This window comes from Synchiropus splendidus, chromosome 8, assembly GCF_027744825.2.
Source record: "Synchiropus splendidus isolate RoL2022-P1 chromosome 8, RoL_Sspl_1.0, whole genome shotgun sequence".
NCBI classification, from domain to species: domain Eukaryota; kingdom Metazoa; phylum Chordata; class Actinopteri; order Syngnathiformes; family Callionymidae; genus Synchiropus; species Synchiropus splendidus.
This window is the reverse complement of record NC_071341.1, coordinates 17,827,709-17,855,600: the sequence shown is the minus strand read 5'-3', so window position 1 is coordinate 17,855,600 and position 27,892 is coordinate 17,827,709. Positions and strand designations below refer to the sequence as shown.

General features: G+C 41.8%; 2 protein-coding genes across 2 annotated transcripts; both read right to left on the bottom strand.

Annotated features, from left to right (window-relative positions):
* Positions 1-525: 525 nt before the first annotated feature.
* On the bottom strand, positions 526-25,205 carry ppp1r37 (protein phosphatase 1, regulatory subunit 37). The gene is made up of 13 exons (XM_053872925.1): positions 23,761-25,205; positions 12,408-12,505; positions 9,280-9,325; positions 9,098-9,198; positions 7,161-7,280; positions 6,734-6,884; positions 6,468-6,623; positions 6,045-6,157; positions 4,517-4,658; positions 4,292-4,458; positions 2,580-3,813; positions 2,266-2,346; positions 526-2,185 (listed from the first exon to the last, which is right to left on the bottom strand). The coding sequence occupies exons 1-12, from the start codon at positions 24,455-24,457 to the stop codon at positions 2,270-2,272; spliced, it is 3,102 nt and encodes a 1,033-aa protein (XP_053728900.1). The 5' UTR covers positions 24,458-25,205; the 3' UTR covers positions 526-2,185; positions 2,266-2,269.
* A 960-nt stretch (positions 25,206-26,165) lies between these two features.
* Positions 26,166-26,585, bottom strand: LOC128764090 (histone H2A, sperm-like). The gene has a single exon (XM_053873541.1). The coding sequence runs from the start codon at positions 26,583-26,585 to the stop codon at positions 26,166-26,168; it is 420 nt and encodes a 139-aa protein (XP_053729516.1).
* Positions 26,586-27,892: the final 1,307 nt, after the last annotated feature.

Sequence of the window (27,892 nt, the reverse complement as noted above, 5' to 3'; positions counted from 1 at the left end):
GGGGAGCGTTGCTCCGACAGGCCTAGGCTGCGGAGTGTGAAGAAGCAACAGGTTGACAAGGAAAGACGCTGGTAAGTGCAGGTGCTGTTCGATAAACTGTTTACAATTACACCAAGTTTGGATTCTAATTCCAACAACAGGTTTATAAACAAGCAGAAGTAATAGTGGCAGCAGAGTTCGCCGAACCAACACAGTGTGAGCAGGAGGTCACAACTCCTTCAGCACCATGCAGAGACCAAACACGGAGTGTTGCTTTGATGCAGATGGCAGCGTGGAACACCGCTGATATTGAATCACCTGTTTCTCATGCCAGTCAGCATTTCTCTGAAATCTCATTTAAATGCGTTAATCGTTGTTTTGAGAATTCATTATTACTGCTCACGAGTTCCGTGTCCCTGCATGTGACTCACCCAGTTAGCAGTGAGGTGTCTAGATTTCCATGCTACATTGAAACCTGCTTTTTTCTTTTATGAAGAAGAAGAAGAAGAAGAAGTGTAGCTTTAGTTAGAGATAGGGACGAGCAATAGAACGTTACATGCATTTATTGGAGAGGAACAAATTTCGCCATACATTTGTCTGTGATTACCAGCACATTTCATTTAAGTTAACAAATCATCATTAAAAAGTCCTAAAAATTAAAGCATTACAAACAGTGTTGGGGAGGAGGTCGGAGGGGTGGGGTGAGGGGAACAGCATTGTTGATTTAACTCTCGGATCTGTAGCTTGGGTGGATCTGGCCAGAAGCTGCAGGTACTTGCAGCCAATTCCAGGAAAAAAAAGAACAATAAACATCTTCTACTGGCGCCTGCCTCGGTCAGACCCCCAGTGGCGCCATCTGCTGGCCACACACCCACCCAGCAGTTCTGATAGAAAACCGTAGATGAGTGACCCCTCCATATTTACCCTCAAGCCCCAAATTCCCAGAGAAACAAACCAAAGGAAATAAAACTAAATATTTGCTCTAAATGAAATATACATCAAAAACAGAGGGAGCGGGTCCTAAAGGCAAATGAAAAGGATAAAACTGGGGATCCATAGATCTGAAATTCTCATATAGCTATAAAATAAATACATGGTGACTTTTTGGATGGAAGAACACACCGAAATGCGGAGTTGAAGGCAACATGATGATGATGAAGAGCTTGAGGTGAATGACAAGACAGAGGGGGCAGAACGTATAACGCTGTTTTGTGGCTGTTGAAGTTCATATAAAGCATCAGTCAAACGCTGGTGGATGGTATACTAAACGCAGTTCCAAACCTCGCCAGCAGCGGCCTGGATGTCGAGTCGAGAGGTTAAGAGACTTTTAAACAGATATTTTTTAAATGAAAAGTCATGCAGGTTTTTTCTGTGCCTTTTTTCATTCTAAAAACGATAAAAAAAATGTTGAAGTGAATTTATGAAGCAGCGGAACATGTGTTGCTCATCTACCAGAGGCATTACGGTCAGACAGAGAAGATGCTCATCTTTCACAAGTATTAGTGTCTTTTGTTACAAGAACAAAGCAGGAAGTGAAATACCAATGTCTCTTGCATCTGTACTGCAATGACTGGGAGATGATTTTTTTGTTGTTTAACGTTTTGAACCTTCGACAGCCACAAGATCCGAACAGAGCGGCGCTAAAGTTTTGTCCACAGTTTATGGACGAGTCAGCGAGGACAAGCGTGAGCACGAACACAAGGGGGGCGACGTTCGTTAAGGTCCCTGTGATTGTTTTGGGAGAAAGACAGAGAAGACGATAAAAACAAGACACGAGGACGTTTACGTCGTCCTACAGACAAAACAAGTCAGCAGGATCAGTGTTGGTCGTTGAGTCTCAGCGGACTTGTTTCCCTCTGAACCACCGAGCTGAGGTCGCGACAGCAGAGCACGTAGAGGTGAGAGACAGTCTTTGGTTCGCACGTCGTCCACCCACCTTGTGTCCCCCCCCCGACTCTCCTGCCCTGCTCATGTCAGCAGACGGACCAGCTGCAGTGTTCCGCCTTCTTCTGAGCCTTCTGTGTGTCAGTGGTTTATGTAGTGTGGGTGAGTCCAACTGGGACCAGTTGAACTGGTCTGGGCCAAATTTAGTTCTTGAGGTTTTTGTGATCAGCTGTTCTGGTGGTAAAGTTTCCAAAAATCACTGTCCAGTTAGAAGCCGGCTCGTAGTTGTGTCACAAAACCCCTCTGCAGCGCTTTCCAACACCTGGAAAAATGAAGCGGGTCAGGTCAAATCGGGAGCCGGACTGGTGAGGTCTGGACTGAATTCTCAGAAGTTCTCCTCACCCCGTCATGGTGCGTCCCTGCCGGTGTCTAAACTGGCTTCCAGCAGCAGCTCCTCCAGGTCCTGGGAGCAGCTGACACTCACTGTGGAGCAGAGAGCAAACGCTTTAAACACCGACATTTGACAGAGCTTTGTTTAATGACCATTTCCAGTGACCTTATCGAGGTCCATGATAAAACTGAATCCTAAAGCACAGTGGCTGAGTTTGAGGCGCCAGATGTGCAGATATTGACAGAGAAATCAGCCAATGAACAAAGCAGAACGGCACCAAGTGACACTGGAAACAATGGTCTGGGCGTGGAGTTCAGCAACTCACCGTGCTCCATCACACAGCTGCCAGGTTTGGGCGTCTCTGCCTCCAGAAGGTGCAGAGAGAACTCGGACTTCAGACCGTTGGGCAACGCTGGAGCTAGGACGTCGCTCTCCTCCCCCTCTTCAGCCGAGCTCTCCTCAGGCGACTCCTCAGGAGGAGAGCTGGAGGTGGAGTCAGCCCCAGAGGTCTCCAGCAGTTCCGGCTCTGTCAGGTCCTGACCGGCGGGTGCAGGCAGGTTTGTCTCTGAGGGCGACTCCTGGCTCAGGCTTTCCTCTGATGTCGGCGTCTGTTGCTGTGTGTGAGTGACTGGATGCATGTGTTCTCCTTCTGTGCTGGCCTCCGGTGTGTCCTCGTCCGCCTGCTCCACACTTTCAGCTGCTAGCTCTGAGGTGGGCTCCGCAGAGGAGGGTGAAGGCATGGTTGCTTCTGGTGGACTTGGATCTGCCTCGGGTGAAACTAAAGTGCTGCCTGCTGCCTCCTCTGTGGGCGGAGCAGTGGACTCAGGTGTGGGGATTGGTGTAGTGCTCAGTGCTGCAGGTGTTGCCTCCTGCTGTGCTGCTTGTGGTCCTACTGCACCTGCTGCTTCTGATTTCATTAAATGGTGGCTGCTGGCTGTAGGCACCTGCTGCTGCTGCTGCTCCGGTGGGCTCTCCACTCGAGTCACCATGAAGATCTTGTGCCCTCTGCCCGGACTGGAGACTGAAATACAGCGACCTGGAGAAGGCGGGGTGCCAGGAGGAACAGGCGCTTCAGTGACTGTGATTCCTGAAATGAGATTTGGTCCAGCAGCAGGAGGCGACGGTGAGGAAGCACCTACGGTGGTCTGTTTCTCCCCAGTGGAGGTCTCTGAATTCTGCTGTTCAGTCATTTGTGCATGATTTGTGGGAGCAGACTTGGTGACCACCTGTACCTCCTCCTCATCCTCTGTGTCTGAATCAGAGTCCCCGGTCACCTGAGGACCACTTGCCTCAGGCCCAGCTCCTAATGGAGTGCTGACCTCGGGCTTCTTTTCAACCTCCTGACCTTCTCCTCCCTCTGTTTTCTCCTCCTTTTTCCCAGTCTCCTCCTCTTCCTCTCCCTCTCTGGTCCCATCTTCTGAGGCGATCTCAGCCATGGACGCTGACTGTCTCATCTTCTGCTCTGTTTCTTCTTTCTCCTTTGCCAAGATGAAGTTTCTCTTGCAGCCATTCTGAATCTCAGCCAGCAGGGCGCGCTGTGTCTCAATGAAGCTCTTCACCTGGGAAGTGTTCAAAAAACACAGTGGCGCTATTAGGAATAGACAATTAGCTAGAAAGAAATTCAAGGCCTTTTCCAAACAAACAAAAACACAGAGGCGATATGGTAATATGGTTACAATGGCTCTGTAACAAGAAGGGAAAATAAATAAAATAAAACTATTACCATTAGAAATAATCACTATAAAATTAATTTAAAAGTCATTTTAAGAGCAAAAAACATTTTGTATTGGTGAATGTATTATAAAAAAATCAAAATAAATTCATGACAGAATAGTTTTCTAAGTAAAGACAAACATGGGCCTTTACAGAAATAAAATCATGAAAATAATCTAAAAAAAAAAAAGAACACAGCTATATTTTTACCTTACAAAGCATGTGAGTAACAGTGTTAGTTAACAGTGACTGAGAGTGGAGAACTAAAAAAGTAACCAGGAGCTCAACAGCACTTGCGTCCTGCCACTTCAGTCTGTTACTCACAGTTTCCTTCTTGGGCTCACGGTCCAGGTCGAGTCTCAGCAGCGAGGTGTTGACCTTCAGAGCGAGGGACAGTGCCATGAGTCCGCCCGTCTTGATCTCATTCTCTCTGAGGTCCAGACGCAGCAGCCGGGGACTCTCTGCGATGAACTCGGCCACAGCAACAGCTCCTGCAGTCACCACAGACATGTCAGACACGTGCCAGCATCAGAGTGTGGAGGGACGCACCTTCACATGACAGCTTGGTGGAAGCCAGACCCAGTCTGAGCACAGAACGGTTGGCAATGAGTCCGTCTTTAAGCTTGTGAACACCCTCGTTCCCCACCGAGTTGTGGCCCAAGTTCAGAGTCTCCAGGCTCTGTGTGCAAGGCTACGGGACAGAAGCAGAGAGCAGTATTCCTCTGAAATAAGGTTGTTGAGGACAGTGAAGTGTGAGAAAACTACTTCATTATAGACCTCACATCATAGACATGAACTGGGAAGAAAAATGCTTTCAATTCCACTTGCACATACATTTTAATATCAAGGTAACACAGACAAGGTTAGCACACACAGGCACACACATTGATTTAACGGTTGTTAATGGTCTCTAATTTGAAGCCATTTAAGACTTGACCCAACATAACTTTGCATATCTGAATAAAGTTAAACCATCCATGAAAAGAACATGGACTGAAAACAACATGCCATGGTCACAAATGAAGCATTGGCAGCAGTTTTTATCTTTCGATGACAACACTGTGACTCAGCAGAGAGGGAAACATGAGGGTGCAGATAAAGACGGGACAATAGAAATGACAGCAGACTGTCACTAGGAAATGTTGCTATGCTCACTCAGTCACCATATAACAACTCATAAGGCACACAAATATGGATTTCTATGGTCTCATTTTCACTAGAAGTCTGCTTACACACCGTCTATAAAAGATGTCACGATGGCTTGTAACAGATTATTTATTCAAAATGCTTTCTTTTGTTTTGAGACTTGAGTTTGACATAAAGTACACTCTAATGCAGTGATTCTTAACCATAGGCCTGAGGCCCATGTAGGGCTGCGAGCGCCCCCTAGAGGGCCTCTTTAGTTTTTTTTGTTTAACGCCGCAGGTCTGTGAGACGCTCAGTTTTAATACATTGAGTTAAAGCACCTGTTGGAGAAGTTTTTTTTTTTTTATTAAAATTAATTAAAAATTGTTATGGCGACACTTTCATTTACACTATATTTATCTTCTTCAGAGTTTATTTATAACATATTTTATATTTAGATGTCTTATTATATTTATATTACTCAGAATTGTACTCATGATGTACAGTTTTTCCAATTTTCTCAATAGTTTGCATCAAGTGTATTTTTTTTCTTATTATTTTCTTGAACAAATTTGATGTACATGACTTGCACCTGCTTCTGCTGCTGGTTGGACTTTTCAATGACAAATTGAAAATCAGTTCAATTCCTTGAGAGGGCTCTGGATCCATTTGTTCTGGAAAAGGTGAGGAAAAGGTTAATAACCCCTGCTCTAATGAAAGCATCACAAGGTTCAGCAGCTACACTGAACCTTGATGACCTCCCTTCAGGATGGTGGCTCATCCCTTCCCACGTCTCAACTACTGTAGCTCGGCCTGCTGGTGCCATCAGACCTCCGCAACATATTCTACTAAACTGGTCACATGGCAAAATGAATGCAAGTCATGTGACACGTAATTGGGTCCTTATCTCACTGTACAGTGCGCCCATGTGTGCGCGAGAGTGTTTTCCTACCAGTGCAGAAGCGAGGTATCCCATGCCATTGTGTGTGAGCTGGTTGTTCCATAGCACCAAGGTGACAAGGCCTTTCCTCTGCTCCTTCAATCCCTCACACACATAAGCCAAACCTGCAGAGGGCAGCAGAGAGTTTATTGAAGGGTGCATAAATAAAGCAAGTCTGTACAAAGGAACAATAAATGTATGAAGAATACTTGATCAAAATAGAATTGGAGGCCCTTGATGTCCAATTCTATAAGTCCAGAGATACACAACTTGTTATGCAGGATCATACACAGTACGGTTGATTTCACTTGATGATAACAGACTGAATACACAGGGCAGTAAATGCCTCCAATAGTTGAACACATATAGAGCTATGTCATGTCACATCAAGGACAGATATTTAAACAAGTAGCTTCTCGTCAGCGAAGTACATACCAGAATCCAGGATGTGGTTATTGCGCAGGTCCAGTATTTGGATGTTGTAGTTGAACTTCAGCAGGTTGCCGAGCTGTGCAGAGTCCTGCAGGCCGTTGAGCTTGTTGTCTGCCAGGTACAGCTCGCGAAGGTTCATGTTCATCTTCAGCGCCGTAGCTGAGTGCAGAAGTAGCATAAGAAGTGAGTGATCCGTAGACATCAGGAGGAAATAAAGTCAACTGAATAAACAGTATATGAAGCTGCTCATTTTGTGCTGGACTTCTCACCCAGTAACATCAGCGGTCTGCCAGACAGACCAGCGTTCTCCAGGTGGAGGACCGCGAGGCTGCCACTGATCCTGAGAGCTCTGGCTACAAAAGGAGCCGAATGGTCCAGCAGTGGAGTGTTGCGTGCATCAAGGTACTGCAGAGAACTTGTCTAAGGAACCACACAGGCAAAGAGCAACGTATGACATCGGAAGGAGACATTCATCAAACAGACACAAACAACAACCCACAATTACTTATGTTTACGTAGCTATTAGGAGGATTTAGAGTGTCATCCATTCATCTTATGAAATTGAGTATAACACAGTGACTTATCTTGAGGTTTTATTGAGCAACTTTGTGTCTACTAATGAGTCAACACCACGCATGGCTTTATCACATATACATATGAAAAGGCACTGTGCTTGGGGACAGCACCGCCTCTCACCTTCCTCATCATGTGTGCAGCAGCCTGCCATCCCCGCGTGCCGATGTGCTTGTTGAAGGAGATGTTCAGGTGCGTAGCTGACTCGTAATACTCGATCATGTCGAACAAAGCCGAGGCTCCCTGAGAAGCAGATGATAGTAGAAGTGAGTCACAGTATGTGGCAGTGTGGGACAGTAACAGCAATATTTTGCAAGCATAACAGACACTTGTTATGTCAGGTGCATCTGTTCATCTGTCGGGGGAAGAAATTTATCTGGGTGGAAGTGACACTGAAAAGACAAATAAAAATAAAAGTAAAAAAGAGAATTTAATGATTTTATTCGATTGTGTTTGCACATCAAAGATAAGGTAAAATAAACACTTTGTATTGCCATATCTAACTAGCGATACCTCTTTCTTCTCAACATTAACACGCATGTGCCATGCAGTTCTACATCAGGCAATGCAGTGGCAATAGAAGAGTTTTTTGATGATAGGGACATTTACTTTTATTTTAGACATTGTCAGTTCACCCTGTCAATTCGGACCACATGCTAATGACAATCTAGCTTAGGTGGAGGTGAAGGCAATGGTGTGTGGCTATGGTCACGTGCCTTGAACCACAGTGTCCTCCTCTCAACTGAAAATGACTATCCTGCTGAATTGCACAAACAACCTCGCTTGATTCTTATCTATGACGAGTAGCAGTGGGTGGCAGATGATTCTTGCCTCCATGTCCACTTCCTTTGGTAACATTCTATATATAAACAAAGCACCGATCGACAGCACAATTGTGGCTATGCCAGTCAGCAGTGATGAAACAGCTACTGTGCACAATGTTTGATAAGAAACAGTTTCATCATGTGTGAATAAGATCAATAAGGAGGTATAAAACCAGACTGACTGCCGCACATCCCCTCAAAACAGTTTGAGCATACACAAAGGTATTTATCTATGGGGTGGAGGAAGATGAGTCACGTCCAAAGCACTGAAAATCGAGCTCAATGCATGCAAGCTTCTCCCCACGATTCTTAAGAGCATATTTCCAAAACCAATTTCTCCTCTTTCATCTCAACATGACACACTCAGCATGAAACCTTTGCTATCGAATCAAGGCACAAGTGTCTCCCAAATCCCTTTCAAACACAAACATCGTGGTCTCATATCCACATGCAAGTGTTTCACTTGTCTGCCTGCAACGATCCTTTACTTCTGAGAGCATCTAAGCACGGATGATAAACTTGTTTAAGTGGGAGCTGTAGCTCTTTGGTGACTCACTTGCTGACTCACTAAGTTACTTCTTTTTATGGCAAGCTAAGTAACTACACTGAATGTTTGATGGATGAAACTCAAACATCATGATTTTAATGTTAAAAACATATAAAACAATGTGAGGGAACAGTTATTTTTACACAAAGACATGGGACATTGAGCTGGTATTAACATTTTCTGGGACTAGTAGTCCATCCTTAAAGCTACATTTAACGGCCAAAATGTGTTGTATTTCACACAGACAACTCAAGAACAACTACATCTGGAGCAATAAACCACGTCTAGTATATCATTCGTGTTCTAAGTATAGCAATCTCGACAATGGCATAAATGAAATCTAATTAAAAGAAAAACACTGCAGGTGGTTTTGAGTCGATGACTTTGTACGTTTTTTGATAAAGTTAAGGAAATGAAATGCAATATCGGGAATGCTGTATGGCAGGAAGTGCTTCAAGGCCAGTCACCTCTGCTTTTAGCAACTGTGTTTGCATCTGCCCCTGAATCTAACAATATTGTTTACACTGTGTGACATCTGGCGGATGAGAAAATCCATGACCAACACGACATACACGAACTGTGCAGCAGGATAAGCGTCAGTGTTTTGTAAGTTCACACTGCAAATCTGAATCAAAATGATAATGAGGCTAAAAAAAGATGAGCTGACTAATGAAAAAAAAGGTTCTTACATCTTCATCCAGGTTTGTCTGTTCCAGGTCGATCACCTTGAACTGGACTCTCTTTAATATCTCCTCCAGAGACTCGCATGATTTGTAGTCTAACTTCTCACCTACCATGAAGCAAACAAAACTGGTCATGTTTACAAAGACAGTCTTCGGCGAGAAATCACTGATAAGGCTTCAATTCAAACCTTTCAGATCGAAGCATTCGTTGCGCTGAGTCAGGTCTCTCAGTTCCTAAAAGGAAGGGAAAAATTCATTAGCCACAGAAACATCACCAACAGTCATAAAGATTTCTGGATTGATTTTCGCAGAATATTTCACAACTGACTAGAAGAATGACAAAATAACTTTCCTGTTGATGCTAGTTCAGTTCTACAAAATTCTAAACGGATATTTTTTTTTCACTTACATTATGAATGCATATTAATACTGTATTGTGCATTTTCTTTCATTTATCTAATCATTTGATTCTTCAGGGCATAAATCGTGTACGAGGCACAAGACACAGCTATGCTCTTCAGCATTTACTTCTCTGTAACTCTAACAAGTCAGTAACCTCAATGGGGTTGCACAGAGGTACGAGGAGGCAGCTGTAGTCACGCTAGTTTGCATGTGCAGATTCACACCGCACACCCTCACTCACGCTTTCCTTTTAGCCTTCTCATTATCTTTCTGTGAAGCGGCGGCATTAGCCACAGGTGATGTTTTGCCTCCTATGCTTACTTAAGCGATGGCACTACTTGGCTATGTGGACATAACCAGCAGTTTATATACCTTCCTACATTTTCTTATCAGAATATTAATGTTTATTTTAATAATTGAGCACAAACAGTTCACCATTACAATTAAATAATAATCTTAAAGTTCAAGTTACTCTAGCCTCTTGATACTGGCTGGACTGACTTCTAACATCTAAAGTTGATATTGGTTTCCCCCACTCACACTTCCTCCTCTTGATCTTCATACTGGGTTCCCAAGTGCACACATGATAGCTTGGCAACAACTGCAGCAGACGGGAAACGCACGATACACAGTTCCCACACAACCAGCATCTGAATAAAACCTATATTTGCAGCCAACATTTCTTCTGATGATAACATACTCGTCGTGACAGAGCAGGTTTAGCAAGCCACAGAAGCTACATACTGTACCAAGATTTGCATAGATCGGTATCCCATATTGACTATGGGTGAGTGATTTGGAGAAGATTAGCCACTTGACGCCTTAGGGTGCTTACATAAGCTGCTAACTTGTTACACTTAAAAAGACCAGACCCACAAATAGTCGTTTGTCAAAGGTTCCTAGAGTACATTTAATATGGTGTGACATGCTGGGAATGCATTTGGTATCCTAGAGAAAACAAGGGAATGGAACGCAATTGATGCCATACAGTGTAGACAGAAATAAGTCACCTTCCTTAAAAGATTGTTTAGTTTCCCCAAACCAGGTCATTAAAAGTGCAAGAGTCTGTATCTTCATACTGGCTCAGGAATCATCCCAAACTGTGCAGTCCTAACACGCGTTTCTGCTTCATATTTTACTGTGTGAAAAGCTCTTTTTTAAGATCAAGTCACAAGACACTAGCAGCTAAATGTATGCTCCGGATAGATATGAGTCAGGAGAACAACACACTTAAACGCCCTCTCCGGGTTTCCATCTCAGATGATTACATAGAGCCAATAAAGTTACAGTTATACACCGTATTGAATGCAATATAAAAGTCAAGTCTTTTTATGACAATGTACAAGAAATGAAATTTTTTTTCAATTACATAAAGGACTTATTTCTTGGATGGCGAGGGAAGTTTTATCTACTGATTTTACTGTTGTTGCAGATTAGAAAGTAAGATCAGCTGAGAAAAAAAAAACGTTTACAAAAGTTCATTGAGTTTTATGGCTTCCAGAGAGCAGGTTTGTTGCCTGAAAGACAACTGATAATAACTGTTTGCATTGTTCAAGAGGGCAGATAAACGTGGCATCGTTGTAGCCCAGAGTTGAACCATCAAAATCATCAGCATTTACAAGAGTATATAGGAACAAACATCTAAGCTGAAAAGCAAATAACTCATGGGGCCCATGGCAAACAGCCACATGTACATGGGAATGGCCTTAATAAAGAAAGCATTTACAGTTGAAGCGAAAACCTTCTCATAACCTCCCACAGGCTGAATGTTAGGTCTGACTAACTGGTCCATATGACCAGTGCCTGCGAGGATGACTAAGCAGGAGAGTGGAAGCAGACCAAAATTTGTTGCAAACATGAGTAATAAATAAGCAGGAATTAGAGTTCAACTAATGGTTAGGTGGTACCATCCTGCAACATGTAATCATCCCTGACCAGTGGAAATATACCCAGCGACCATTAGAGCAACAGATGCAGGAGCTTAGCGGACTAATGTGCTTTTTCACAAGTAGCTGTTGTGTGAACCTCGCTTACATCACTGGGTTGAACATGGGTGGGGGGGACTTCTTTGCAGAGTTTGTTAAAAAAAAGAAACTGTGGTCTACTGGAAATATTGCCAACAAGTCATTTCCACTGGCTGCAAAAACTTAAAGTTGAAATGCCAGATCATTTTACCCAACCTTTCATTTGTTAGTGACCGTGAAGTGTAAAAATAACCTCACAAATGTAACTATAAAGTCAAACAAAAACCTCTTTGGTGTGACTAAATTAGATTAAGCCATGGTGGGACTCGAGCTACCGCTTAATAATCAATCAATTGTACTCAGGGCAAATCCTATTGTTAAGAGGATTGCTAGCCCAGTGATGGTTATGTGAACATATTACACAGTGTTGGTCGCTTTATCAACAGCATTTAGAGGTGAATTATCAGACACGTTCATCTGCATTGTTTATCAACAATACTTACAATACTTGTTTTGTTAAACCACCAAATTGATTGATGGGAATGATCAACAATGTTCCTTGTTCAGCTTGAAAAGAAGAGCCTGAAGCGCTGGTCTCTGAACAACAAAAACCCAGAGACTTTCCCCACTGGATTTTGAGAACGGCACTGACAGAGGGATTAAAGGACACATGACTGCTGGGTAACTCACAGGAGAAGGCTAAGCTAAAGACTTGAAACACTCCCCTGCTGTCCTAAACAACTTCCCTTGTTTGGCTTCAAAGCCCCCCCAACGGCACCATGCAGTCTTCTTGAAACAACTTTTTAGATGTGCGGCGTTTGTGGAGGGGAGAAATGGTTTGGGAGAAACAGGCACATGCAAAAACTGTCTTTACTCAACACATCAAGGAGCACAAAGAAACTTAATCATCAACCATGCAAAACCATTCACATAAGAGCAATTTGGCTCACCTGTATCTGCTTGAGCACTTTGGGAATAGGTTTACAGTTGAGCTTCTGGCAAGCCTGCTTGTATGAAGAAAGGATGTCATCCACTGTCACATTCAAAGCTGTAAGTAAAGAAAGATTAGATATTAGAGGCTCACTTCAAGCTATAAATTGTATGAAGACACACTTTGGTTACAATGAAAAGTACCAAATGTATTTATGACTGGATTATGCACTTGACATCATGACCATTTATACTTATGGGAAGTAAATGAGTGTTTTTGTTTTTCTGTGTAGCTTTCTAAGCTCGACATGTAGAGTCAGTCTGCTTTGAAGGACTCCCCCACTTCAGTCTACATGCTCATGGTGTGTGAATGTGTGTGCATGTGTGCATGCACGTGGTAATCATTCAGCAGCTTGTGCTATCATCCCAGACCACTAAAGGTCATGAAAACCACAATCAAGCCTTGAAGATACTAAAGGTTACCAGAAAATCCAGATAATCCTATAAAAAATATACTTTTTTTTCTCCAGATAATGTAGATGGGAGATGGACCTTGCCCCAGCCACTTGGGGCGAGAGGCAGGCGATAGCAGGGGACCACAGTGTGAAAAGAATTAACTGTATATTGTTATCCCTGATTAAAACAGTTGCACAATCACCTGTCAGCAATTGTAATCATGGATAACAATATACAGTTAATTCTTCACACACAGACAACCACTCTGACAAAAAGCCCCAAAATGTCTTTGGGCTGTGGACACACACAAACACATTGACAAGGCTAGCTCAAGAAGCTGTCAAACGCTTGCAGAGAGGCACTAACCAATATCAGGGTTTCCGCTACAACGAGAATGGTCCACCGCAACCGCTTAGAAGAGAGCCGTCTCGCTTTCAGAAAAATGTTCCCTTGTTAAAAATGCAATCTCACGCGATCAAACGTATTAAAACGAAGAGTAAACATCGAAACAGGCAGATCTCACGTGACACATCATGGAGGTGCAGATGACTACGGTGGTTTTCTGTGTGTTTTTTAACAGAAAAATCCAGAGAGAAACCACATAATCACTGAAGTCTGTTGTTTTCCCATCTGTTTCTCTATCGCGTCTTGATTGGCTACATTCTTTTCTGTGATTTTTTTGGTTTATTTTTTTGGGGTTTTGTAGGGGGGCTGCGGGAACCCTGAACCACTGTGCAGCCTATGTTTTTTTTTACTGTTTCTTTGGGGTAAAAATAAGTAAGAAGGCTTATGATGTTTTAAGTTTGAACAACTAAGACAATCTTAAATACAATTAATTTAGGCAACTTTTTTACATGGATGAGCTTCAAGAACACCTCAAGTAACTTTTAAAATAAATTTAAAAAATGAACAGGAAATTGAGGGTGCACACAAATATGTTAGCAGCGCGTGTTCATGTAAGGACAGTAATCAGTGCTGGAGACAAGTATTAGGGTAAAGACAGATACTAAAGATTCACAGTATAAAGTTTTTTCAGCAGCTATTTCAGGAGACAGAATAGCTAGGGCATGCAGTTGATCAGTCCAAAACCTCTTTTACAAATATGAAATAATTTTTCCCACCTATGACAAACACAAACTTCCAAGTTAGCTGAGTCAATGATAGGCACCAATGAGCAACTGGTTTCAAAATGGATTAACATCTGAAAGGCAATCCTGTCTCCCGTCTACCTTATCTTGACCCTTATCACAGTGGAGAAAGAGGGTGTAACAGTTCCAGTATTAACGTTTACACACAGTGTTATCACTTCAATAACTGTATCCAACCAATGAGCTCTTATCAACTGAGAATCCCCCTATTAAACTTCATGTATGCTAATACCTTTACCAGACAGAAAGAAACATAAATGAACCCCTTTTATGCTGAGTAACAGTGGATCAACAAAAAGTGACAGACTCCACTGCATCAGAATCTTCCTGAGTCCACAGACTAACAACTATGGCAAAAGACAGCCTCAGTGTGAAAGTTCATTCACTGCATTTACCTCATCTGTCCCAGCTGTAAATATTTGTTATTATTTGTATTAGCAGACTCACGAAGAACAGAAATATTTTTGCTATCAGCACCAGAACATACAGTCTCGTTAATTTGTTGAGTACACTGTGTACGTTGAAGTGAACACTATGTCCTTGGAAAAGTGTTATTGTGGGCTGCCGTGGTTTGTGTGTGTGTGTGTGTGTGTGTGTGTGTGTGTGTGTGTGTGTGTACACTTCCTGAGCAAAGGTGTGGTCTGAGGGTGAGGAGGCAGTCCCATGTTCACTACACACAAGTTTCACACCTACCACATTAATCACAAAAAAGGGCTCGGAAACAGTAGGAAAATATCCCCACACATCTAAAAGCCAATAACCAGTTTCATTTACAGTATAAATAAATAGAAAAAAAAACAACACAAGATCTGGTACCATTCTTCTCTTGCTAGTGACGCAATTGTAAAAGGTCACTTTCCATTCCAGTCTGTTCTGCAACATTAACCAGTAATGAATGTTCTTTCAACATTACATCTAAAGACCTCCAGCCTGAGAAGACACAAATTAATTGAGCTGAAAGCATCTCTATGTCAACAAGATCATAGTTATATAATCAGCCGAGCAAACATTTTCTCCTCACTACTCAACTAGATTATCCTTATTAACAACAAACTGCCCTATAACAAAGAAAGGCCATTTTACCTGTTGTGAATTGTTAACATTTCCTCCACCTGCATCATTTCATATCAGTTTAGTTATAACTGAAACTGACGGATCATGCCACAAAACTACAGTCGTCTTCCCTCCCACGTCACGTTAGCCGTCATCAAAATCATCAAACTAAAAATCTTTATTTGAAATGTAATCACTGGGCCTTGTTTCTTATTTAAGAGCCGTTTGTGTAGCATGCTTGGTCAATTTTATGCTCACACGTGCAAAAATGCACACACTTAATATAGCACAGCAGCTATTTCAAGTCAGTACATTTCTACAGAGCATTTCAAGTGGCAAGTAGTCACAAGGTTTAAAGCCATAAGGTTTATAAAAGTCATTTAAACTAACAATGACATGAAGCAAGTGAGAACAAAAACGGTATAAAGAGCAATCACAGGGCGTTAGTAATAATAGGTCAGGTTGTTACATTCTTCTGTAGCGATCAATAGACGCTGAAGAAGTGACAGACACTGTCAAAAGTGGACTCATAACTACATTTTAATTACATATAGATAGTCAAGCCATGTTATTGGAGCAAAAATCCTGATCAAACATGAAACCATTTGGTCATTCTTTAATAAGTTAAACGTCATATTTTGTGTTATGTATATCTAATTGGTCATTAACTACCAAAAAGTATCATATTACTCAATTAATCATGAAAATTATTTGATAGAGTAGTCGATTACAAAAGTATTGGATATCTGCAGCCCTGATATAAAGATATGGAGAGAGGCATATCACCAGTCAGACAGGTGGAGAGAGAGACAGACAGACAGAGCGAGGGAGACAGAGACAGACAGACAGACAGAGTGAGAGAGAAAGATAAAGATGACACGTGGGAAACCGGGACAACGTGACAGAGCACGACGCGCACTTTTGAGGTGGAGCGCTGCCTTATAACAGACAAATCTCCCACACCAGCCATAGTAAGCAAAATATGAGTCAGGTGATTTTTATTCTTCATTCTGAACCGCTGATGTGACTGGTGGTCAAATCAGACAACATTACTTCCCCTTTTCAACAGGAATATTCCAGTTTCTTGCCTCTTCGAGTGTGAAGATGCATACATAATAGCATGACTGTTGACCCAACTGGGACAGTTACGGAAAGCAAATGTACTCAATGACGATCTAAAAGTTAACATGTTGAATCCTGATGAATGGGTCTTGGAAAATAAATAAATAAATAATTGCTGCTATTTCACCTGCATGACAATGTTACATTTCCCTGTCACGGGTACAAAGTAACTAAATGGAAATGGGGCTGACAATTTCAGGTCCCTTTCTTACCATGATTCAGACATCAGTTGAGAATTGGGAAAACTCTAGAAATAAGGATTCACTTTATCATGTTCCAAAACTACAATAACAATGGAACGATGATGCAACACATTAAAACAAAAGTGGATGGGCACAGCACGTGTGTTTCTTTATAGGGTTGTTCATAAGTTATTTCCTGTTTTTTAATTGTCACAACACTTGCTTGCTGTTATTGTTATGTAACCTTTGCCACTAAAATAAACAACATTGTTGTATTGCTACATCAATAAACACTCTATACAATACCTTTAAAAGACAGCATGACAGATGGTTGGCCAAGAGTAAATAGCCATGTAAAACCCTTAACTGCTTTTACTGTTATTTGATGAGAAGGGAGAAGCCCCAACTGTTTGCCAGGTAAGTGCTACAGTTAACTGTAGTTAACTGAGTTTAATAACCACCTTCTTATCACAGGAAAAACATACTACTGTTAGCTGGTTCAGAACAAAGACGAACAAAATTAAGCACCACAAGAGCAGGGTGTTTCACTCACATTTTGCTCTTAAAAGTTTGTAAATATTTATATCCTGCAGTCGTTTCTTACCCAAGCTGGCACACAACCTTCAGCAGGTGTGCCACCTACACAGGGAAGACGTGCAAAGACATGCCGGCATGTGTGTCAAGGGAAAGGCAACACTATTGAAGACTGGCAGAGAAGGATTAACAATACAAGAGGCCTGGCACATGAAGAATTCTGCCCGATAGGGTTTCAGAGTCAAGAGGGTCGGTGGGATATCTATCCGTGCAGAGTCCAGAGCAGCAGCACGCGATGGCCGAGGAGCCACATTCTAAAGATTGAAAAATAAAAATGTGATCTCCAGTCATGTCCTTTTAATTTGAGGTTGAAACAAAGTAATTTCTGTACTACACAGCAAGAAAAAAATCTAGGACTTGTTTCCTCTGCAAATAAGTGTTAATTCAATAATAAATTACAGTAATCCACCCCTGTGGCTTTTAATGTGATAGAACATGCATATATCACCTATACAAGCACTGCAGTAGGAGACAGAAAGATGGCTCCTGACGGAGCCGGAAGAAGACCAGCAGTAGCGACGTAAGTGGAGGTTAAAGGGTCTCAGTCTTTTGAATGGAAAGTTTAGTTTTAAAGGCATTACCGCATAGTTCTTTTGACAGGACTGGAGTTACTTGCAGTCAATGTGAACTCAGTTACCACCAGAGTAAGAGTATGGAGTATTTACAGGGTGAATAAGCAGTGGCGGTATATCGTGTATGATAAGTTAACGTCCCATCCTAGGTTGCAGGGACCTCAACGTACTGTCTAGTAATTACACACATTCAAGTTAAAATCACTCAGCGCTGAGGACTCACTTCCGAATCACGCCAAACATGAGCATCCACATTCTGACATGCTCTCCACAATCGTCCGACAAACAGGGCAGTCATAAACAGTTATATTATATAATATATATATTATTATATATATATTATATACAGCATATATAAGATTAAACGAACATAAGACCAGTTCTAATTTCAGACACTAAATAACTTAGCTATAAATAACTAACGATAGTCATAACGGCTCCAGTATTTCATGGACATCCAAGGAGAGATGATCAAAGCCTGACAACAAGGACCTGATTGAAAAGCGACAGGTGACATTCTGCAGGACTAAATTATATTCTCAGAAAACAGTTTAAACAAGGTGAGCAGGCAGATGAGATTGGACAGAACCACATGACAACCAGGTGTCCAACCAGCAGCGCTTAGTGTTTAATCCACTCTGTCTCAGATATACAGATAACACCTCCAGCAGGACGGAGAACCCAATGAAATACACCCTGGCATCAGAAATGCTTACTTAGATAAGCGTTTAAAGTAGTGTTAATAGTTTTATTTACATGCACATTTATGCCAATTATTTGGTTATATCTTACGCCACATGTGTTATTAACGGCCATTACATTGTCTAAAATCATTTACCTCTATTCCTTTTTGTAAGAATACAACAGTGCGTGGTTGCTCATATGACATTGGTTCAAAGAGGGGAAATCAGGAGCCTTAGGGTTCAGCTACTGTTGTTGACACAGCATCTATAACACGCATCAAAAATGGATTACTTAGTTCTGGAGGAAGGTGACCCAGTCATCTCTGATGCTGTGAACATCTGTTAAATAGAGGAGCCACTCTCTGATAGAAGCTCGCCACAGTCAGCAACACATACAACTAGCAGCAGCATTTACTACTTGATATTACAGTCTGAACTGCAAATATTAAACACCAGGGTGTATGTTACAAGTTAATTACATAGTATGCTGTGGGAGGCAGTATCAAGGAGGGCTTATCACCACATATTACAAAGTTAAAATGCAGTAAGGACTATTCATAATTCATATAAGAAAATAGTGATTGTGATAGAAGAACGGCAGTTTAAAAGTAGAGGAGGGAGTGTAAGGGCTGAGTTTTTAACAGCTGAGTGACAACATTCAAACCCTCCATTCTAATCTCACCGTCAACTGCCGTGCCAGTTTCCAGTGTTGTGCTTAGAACGGTCATAATGGCATCATTCACACATGACAGCTGGCTGCCTGACAGAGGTGGGACCTGGGGTGCAGGGTTGCAGGAGCGCAGAACAAAATCTGCTCTGTGTAAAAAAATAATCATAATGATTTTTAAAATAAAGGCATCTATCATTATAACATATTTTATGATATTCGCCAGGATTTTTTGATACTGGAACTGCCACACAATGATGTCTGATGATGTGTAATTATAAAAACTAAAGAATTCATTCCAAGCACGAACACGCAGAGCAGCAGTCGTGCAAAGATCAGGCCTCTAGCAGCATTGAGATGGTTAAGTAAACAAAAGAAACACCTCTAATGAAAAATATCAACCACATAAATGCAATGGTTGCGACGAGGAATAAAACAGGCAGCACAACAGCAGACATGAAATCCAGTGTGCTTTGCTTAACCTAAAAGTTGCTCTTATCGAGCAGTTTCATGGCTCACAGCCAAAGCACATACCATGTTGTGGGTCACAGATCCACTTGTAACCTGGTGCCAAAGTGGCCTTGGGTCAGATGACACAAGAAAGTAGTGAATGTAGGCCAGAGTTTCACATAATTCAGGATAGCTAAATACAATATACACATGCAAAGTCACTAAACTGAGGAACATATTAACACACAGTTTTGGCAACTGAGTCTAGATTCCACTCGCAGAAGACACTGATGTTAATCACAGGACTAAACTTGTGTACACAGAAACACAGCCAATAAACTTTTATCATAGAGCCCTGGTTTCCATCAGTGAAGACCAATTTAATAGTTCCTTTAAGAAGATGTATTTTGGAAAAGTGTTTATAGGTACACATGGCTGTCTGGATGAAAAAACAGAGGTGTCAATTGTTTTTACAGCTCAATTAAACAGAGGGAACTCAACTCAAACAAGTCTCTACGAACTCACAAAAAAATACAAGGGAATTCAATAACTGCCTGCTGTGTGACACCAACTAGGTGTAATTTATATGAACCTGGTGTATGTGAACTTGGGGAATGCTCCCTTTGCTCAAACAACAGCGTCACATTCCTTCAAAGGCAGGAGCTCCTGACGTTCTGATCTCCGTCCAACTCTATTGTTGCATGACACGAGACGTGAGACAGAAAGAGGAAACCTGAGTCCAGACGGGCAGATAGAGTATCTGAATTAATCATTTCTGACACAATGTCCACGGTTGGCTAAGAATGAAGAGCCCTGTGGTGGAGATTAAGATACATTTCAGTCGCTGGACTTTGCCTGGGACACATAGGACTTAAAGTGCATTGTAGACTAGATGCTGTGAAGAAGAATGTCAGTGTCAGCAAAAACCTTTTGATGAATATGGGCAAGAGGAATACCAAAACAAAGTTATGAAACTCAACATTAGACATTAACTTCAAGCAGAAACCACTGTTCATTCTTGACACCTTGTGATACTCAAGGGCACGCAAAGGTTTAACATGTGAGTTTCGCTCCAGTGACCTGCAACAGTGGTGGGTACTACATCTTGGAAATACTTATTTATTATGAATGCAGTCTGCAATGCAATCCGTGAAACAGCACTGTGGGGTGACAAGTGGCAACCCGCTTTAAGCATCAGCAACTAAAATCCACAACTAGTCCTTGATATACATTTGACGCTAGTACTTGAAAATAAGTTTATCACGAGGCGTTTTTGATCGGTGACTCCGTTGAGCACGAGACGTATTTGACCTCAGTGTGTCGTCCATTTACCCAGAAACGGATAAGACATTGTGTCTTCCTGTCGTCAAAATGTGAGGAAAATGAAAATCCCTTTTTTTGCACCCTCCTTATAAGTAAGCAACTGTGTAAGTAACAGTGGCTCCTGCAGGATTCATCACATTTTAAGGTGTTCAGAACAGGCTTTATATGAAGTAATTCTGACAAGAGAAGGCTCTGTACTGCCTATCAACAGACACACCAGACTCTGGAATGCTGGAGTTAAGTCTGGTTATCAAATTAGCACTGATTTGGAACCAAAAAAAAAACCCACCAAGTCATTCATGGCTCACTACATATTAAATAAATCATGAAGACCTTGATTAAATTGAAGTCAAGTCCAAAACCATATCACAGTCAATCCCACAGTCAGTTTCAAAGAAGAAGTTCCAACTCAAGTTCTTAGTCACTCCATTAAGGATTAAATCAATGATTTAAAAACACAAAAATTTAAGACAAATTTATTGAATAATTATTGCCACACACTGACTTCTGCAATAGTAACAAAACGTATATTCAGCCTGAGCTCCTCAGTAGTCCCCTTAAGATGAATAAACTTGCTTCCATTTGTTTGGTTGAAGCGGAGCTAAAAGCCATGCTCTGCATTTATGTCTCTTGCATGTGTTTTATGTTTTACAACATCTTAAAAAACGCATTTCTTTTCATTTTTTATCAAATAACTCATTTTAATGGCACAAAAACAAAAACAAAAGGCAGTTTATCTTCATCTTGGAAAGAATACAAAATTCAAATGTGATCAGTGTGACTCTCCTGTAAATGAGTGTCACACCTCATTGTGCTAGACATCATACTGTGTCTTAACTTCACAAGGCCTTGTGAATGCAAATGATTTGCTAATAATAATGGCAATAATAATAAGTAGCGTATGCAACCAGGTATTTGATAATTCAAAAGTACAAAAAAAAAATCATAGCAATTACTGCTGACCTTAACAAAACTGCCACAGCTTTATAGCATTCCAGATATCTAGTCCAACTGTTAGACTTTGCCTTGGTATGTTTGCTTTAAGATATTTCATGTTCCACAAACTGGAGTCTGATAAGAGGACAGTAAAGTGGTCACTGAAAATCAGTTGGCGAAATAAAAAAAATGAAAATAAAACCTGTAACAATAAAGGCGTGTTTAAAAATAAATAAATCATGATGTTTTTAAAATTACCTTATTTCAATATGTGGCACTTGGCACTAAATCAATGTTTCCCCCTATATGGTTGGTTCATACATGAACTCTTACAAGAAAGTACAAGAATCTAAAAGCTACAAGATTCTATAACAGCCTCATATAAGAGGATTTTGATACACCTGAATATCCAGATAAAGACAGGACTGTCTGAGTCATTTCAGGGCTGCTATTAATTTGGCTGTGGCTGTTTCTGCAACATAAGACAAAGGCATTATCTATGGGAAAATATGAGTTGCAATGCAAGTCAATGGATAAATAAATACTATAAAAATCACAATTCATTTTAAAATCAGGTCATTTGAAACAGTCATTTCATTTGTAATTTCACTAAATAACTTGACGCTATCATGACTGGAAATAAATAAACATTTGCTGGTATTATATATATGTATATATATCCTTCTCCCATCCCCCCATCTGGACACATTGATGACCCTGGTCTGACCTGGCCTACATTAGGGGTTTATACATCATGCGGACATGAGACATATCACAGACAGCTAGTGGAGTTGTTCATAAGAACAAGCTTTCAACTCTGACAGGAGACAAACGTAATCCACATCTAAGATTTGAAAATGGAAAAGGGGAAGTTTGGAAATCCCTGGTGGGACAGTGTATAGTCGAGTTTAATATAGCCGTCTACTGTATCAGGGGTCACGAACCATTTAGCAACCGTGAGCTACTCCTGGGACACTGTGACCCGAAGGGCTACCATCAGTTCAGTACACACTTCTGAAATCATGATAAACAATGGATGACAAATGATATTCCTCTCATTGCAGAGTCTTCACAATATTTGTTTTCTAACAGCCCGTGGGCTACTCCCTGGGACTCTGCAGGCTACCTGGTGCCTGAGGGAACATGTAGTAATGCTCAATTATGAAAGTTACTGCTATTGAAGCGTGTGAAAGGTTTCAAGGTTGGTTTACATTAAATGTTTTGTTTACAATTGTCATCATTTTTAATCTCTTTCATTCTGGTTTTGGAGATAAGCCAGCTGAGAGGAGAGCGATAACATTATTTTAAGTCCTGATTCGCTTCAGATTTATGCCGGAGGATTCACTTTAAAAAGGTGAACAAGAGAAGTGACGAAGTGGCTTGACAGAACAACTTGAATGTGTATCCTGCACGTTTCCTGAAAAAGTGTTTTCACAGAACAAACAGGAACAGTAGTGAGGTAAAACGACACACCTCAAGGAGTGGAGGGATGAGCCACTCACAATACAGAGCAGAAAGTCTTGTGTGTGTGCGTGTGTGCCTACATAGTCAAATAATAACAGGATTAATAAAGTACAGAGCGTGATACGATCAGAAATATCTCACCACCTTTTGTTCTAAAAAGAGGTTGGGACTGGCGGCAACTGCCTGATGACTCAATAACCTAAGGAATTACCCAGAAAGGGAGGAGGAAGTTCAAAGTAGTGCTCACGGGAATGATCAGAAATTTGTTATACAGCATAACAAACGATTAACTTCAAACAACGCCTGAGGTCAACAACTTCCACCATAACTCACTTTTTATGTGACATATGACATATCAATAATTTTGGAACCCAAAAACGTTCGTAAGTAGATTTTTCCGGCAAGCTAGATGCCTATAATGAACAGGGCAAAAAATAACCACTAGTTAATATTGATGTGCACAACGTTCCTAATGTAAACATGCACCAACAATTAACACCAAGATAAAGAAGTGAACCTCTTTTTAAAGAAAGTTTAAAGACCATTTCCAGAAAAAAAAAATCTTCTTAGTGTCTGGGAACTTGTTACGTGCAGTTAAAAATTAAAGTTAAATTGATGAAGTAGTTAGCCAACTATTTGCTAGGGTCTGGGGAGACTAATGGAAAAAGCACATCAACTCAGTCACACATCAATGCATATAAACACACTTGTCTACTGGATTACCGTGTCTCCAGGGATCTTTGGGCTCCACTGCTCCAGAAACAATATCCTCATCTGATGGAAAAGTCACCCGTTTTCCACTTGGTTTGTGCGTGCTGTCCACTTCTTCCACCACAGGGTACAACACAGCCTGTTCTGTTGATCCAGCTCCACCTGCCTGGCTTGGATCCGACAGAATATCTCCCGGAACAACCTGACTTGTAAGACTGGAATCCGGTAAAGACTTGCTAGTTGTTGTGTCTCCTTCCAACACCCCAGTCTCATCCAGACTCAGATCGACGCCAATGTCCATGTCCCCATTATCATCCATGTCGTCAGTAGCAAACTCAACATCTTTATCTTCCTTCATTTTGTCCACCACAATATTGTCTATGTGCTGGTCATCATTGACCAGGCCAGGAGGGTCCTCAGGAGTGTCCTCTGCACTGGTCCTTTTATTCCCATTGACCTCATCATCCAGTGTTTCTCGAGGCTGATGGTTGTCCTGCTCCACCACTTGGATGTTGTTGTCCGTGAGCTGAGGCATCAGGTAGCAGTCGGAGGCCTCTGTGGCAACAATGTTTAATTTATCCGAATGACTATCCGTTACCAAATCCGAGATACTCGTGATGACCACTTCGGTGTTGGTGGTCAGCTCATCGTCCACGTTGTTGATAGATTTGATATTGCACAAGTCTAGACGCTGCTCTTCGATATTCATGGTTCAATTTCCCAGGACAACTTAAACCGTGTCAGACATGCTGTCGGTGAAACATTAACTAGGAACCATGGGATCGACAGGGCAGTGGTCCCTGAGCAGCCAAGCAAACAAGTTTGATTTGTTTTGGGAGTAAACCAACTACCAACACCAATATACAGTGGAGAGTAGACGGGCTGACTATGATTCGGTTAACTATGAATGCAACCGTGTGGTTAAACGGTCCAGATTAGAACAGGGAAAGGTAAATGAATTGAAATAAACCAGCAGTTCAGGGAGCCTCCATTACGCTAGCAAAGTGAGCCCACAGTCCGCGAGCAAAGCGTTGGTTTACATGGATTGAGCGACACCCAGGCCGGTGTTCGCTCGCATGTCCGCTTTAACTTGGTTTCGTTCAGATAAAGCCCATTGTGCCAGCGTCAAACAAGCGATTTCTCGGTTCTGGTCTCACCCTCCGTCGTGCTGCATCACAGCCCTGGATCCGCGGCAGCGAGGAAAAAAACAGGCGTCACACTCGGAGCAGTGAGCATGTTCCCGTGGCTAATGTTAGCGCCGGGGCTCGCTTCCTGACCGACGACGCTACACCTGTCGGTTCCAGCAGTCGTTGGGAAACGAGTTAGCTACGTTCCGGGCGCGCTGGTCGCGGAGACGGGTTCGCTTTCAGGGACAAGTCGGCAGGAACTGTTTTGTCTGGCGTTTCCATTCGCTAGCTTCAAGTCCAAAAGTGTTTGTTGTTCACACGTCTGACGTCAGCACGTCGTGCCAGCGGGGTTGCGTCCAGCGCACCGAGTGTTGCATAAAGGTTGGGGAACGAGAGAAAGCGCCACTTTCAAAGCAAATATGTTGTTTTTAACATCGACAAGCGTTGGAAAAACACGTGACAAACTGCGAACATGCCCGGTTTTAGAATAAACAGAGCCATGTTTAGATTCAAATGACAGCTATGTTTTCTAAATATTGTTATACATTCGGGGAAAGGTATACAAATAAAGAGGTTTCAAAAGGAGCGTGCACATGTGGTATGACCTGATATCAAAGTCACCCAAGGGTCAACACTCTGAAAACAAACCCTTCTGGTTTTTCACATTTGTTGACATAATCCTCTGCTTGGATAAAACTTGTCCTGAGGCAAAACCTGAACACTTATGTCTACTATATACCTTGCTTTGAAGGTGGAACTGGTTTAAAACAGCACAAGATTTACATATGGAAAGCTCTTGTTGGCCACAAAATAACTCGCCACCTCCACTTCAACTTTAGCCCCGTGATTATTAAAGATTACCACTTTTGTTACACAGTATGGAGCAAATGAAGGTTTACCAGCCAAATAAAACGCATTAAAGATCTAAAAGCAGACTTAAACTGGAGACACTGCTCATATCAAACTTTGAAACGTCACATTGTAGTCTTCAAGTACCCAACCGTTGCATTTTAATTCAGATAGATTCAGTTCTCGGAAGTGGAAATACTGTTTAAGACAGGTTTACCAAGCTGGTGTTGCACTTGAGGTGCTAGAATTCCACTTAGAAGCAGTTACCATCTTAAACATTACACTTTGATTAGGGATAACATAACAGTTAAAGGGCTGCAGGTTTTTGTTCCAAACAAGCACAGTTTAACCAGTTGTCAGGAGAGCAAAGACCCCACAAACAGGATTTTTAAAACATAAATATCAGGTTTTATTGAATAAAAACATTAAACGGCAGCATACTCAAAACTCTTGAGATTGAACATCTCGAGCGCCGGAGACATCCTTCTTTGACTCCTTCGTCTTCTTCGGCAGGAGGCTGGCCTGGATATTCGGGATGACCCCTCCTTCTGAAATTGTGACTCCAGCCAGCAGCTTGTTCAGCTCCTCGTCGTTCCTCACCGCCAGCAAGATGTGGCGAGGGGCAATCCGATGCTTCTTGTTGTCGTGACTGGCATTCCCCGCCAGCTCCAGAATTTCAGCGCAGAGGTATTCCAAGATGGCGGACAGGTAGACTGCAGCGCCGCTCCCCACCCGGTCGGCATAGCCCCCACGCCTCAGCAGTCTGTGGATGCGGCCTACTGGGAAAGTGATTCCTGCTCTGGATGACCGGGAGACTGAGGATTTTGGCTTAGTCACAGCTTTCTTGCCTCTGCCAGACATTTTTTTTTTTCACTTCAGTTTCGGTTGACAGACCTGCACAGACACAATGGTGATAAGAAACCACGAAAGCACTTGCACCATTTTGAACAGTCCACAAGCAAAAAGGGATCCGTTTGGAGAAAAAGTTAAGATCAAAATGGACACAACAAATGACACAAGGACAGTGTACCAGAAACATCTAGCATTCTAAAATGAATACTTAAGGGGAGGGGATAGTTAAGCTAAAACAATGGGGTAGCATTAACTTAGAACCATGTTTCAGAGCCATGGTCGCCCTACTGCTCAATCTCTGGTGTTCAGCATCTCTGGTTATTTTAAATGCATATGTGTAAAGCTAAGCATTAAGGTGTTGCCATTATTTTGTCCAACCCCTGTATATATGTGTATATATACAAGACTCAACCAAACATGATGGGCTGTATAGAACTGCACGTGTTGTAAAAGCCACCCACAAAATAAATAAAACTAGTGATTAAAAAAACAAGAAAACCATACATACTCACCAAACTTGCTTGAACTTGCACAGGAAGCTGATGCTCAGTGGTGTGTGGTGGCTGCTTTTATACCATACCATGTGTGTTAATTGCCAACACCTGACAACTTGTGTATCTCTTCCTTACGCAGCCTCTGAGCATTGAGGATTCTCTTGTCTTGTAAAATCCAGAATTGCCTTTATGCCTTTAACGTTTGCTCATATATATATATATATATATATATATATATATATATATATATATACACACATTTTTTTGCTCATACTGCTTCATTGCAAGTGATATATATATATATATTTATTTATTTATATATAATTATATCACTTGCAATGATGCAGTGTGAGCAAAAAAGGGCTCATACTGCATCATATATATATATAATCGTTCACCTGTCCTAAATTAATTAATACCCAATAATCCGTTTACGTTCCTTTATTTACCAGTAGATGGCAGCAGAGGCCTGAACACCGTTGCCCACTTAGATCCGAGGTCAATGTAATTAGTTTTTATTAAAATGAAATTTCCTTGATGATGAAGCACTTAAAAAGCATGTCGGGATGTCCTGCTCCTTGGTTTTATGATGAGGTGCTTGACTGTGTCTGCCTCCCGAGAGCCTGCCGCGCCTACTAACTGGATTTTGGGGTGTGATGACTCATAGCTCAGCACTTGGTCCTGCTCTAACACTTATGGAAACACAGACTGATGAACCGCAGTAATGAATGTGTGAAGGTGCAAACGATAATTCCTGTCTGAGGATGTGCACTTGGCAGCACCATTGACAGGTTGGTGTTCCGCCTGCACACACATAGACCA

Bases quoted from the DNA above. Each gene is read 5' to 3' on its own strand.
- ppp1r37 (XM_053872925.1), bottom strand. From the start codon at position 24,457: ATGAATATCGAAGAGCAGCGTCTAGACTTGTGCAATATCAAATCTATC. The intron at 9,199-9,279 runs GTTTGAATTGAA...GCTTCATGGTAG, and splicing joins CGAATGCTTCGATCTGAAAG to GTGAGAAGTTAGACTACAAA. The intron at 4,459-4,516 runs GTGCGTCCCTCC...TGGTGACTGCAG, and splicing joins CACCAAGCTGTCATGTGAAG to GAGCTGTTGCTGTGGCCGAG.
- LOC128764090 (XM_053873541.1), bottom strand. From the start codon at position 26,585: ATGTCTGGCAGAGGCAAGAAAGCTGTGACTAAGCCAAAATCCTCAGTC.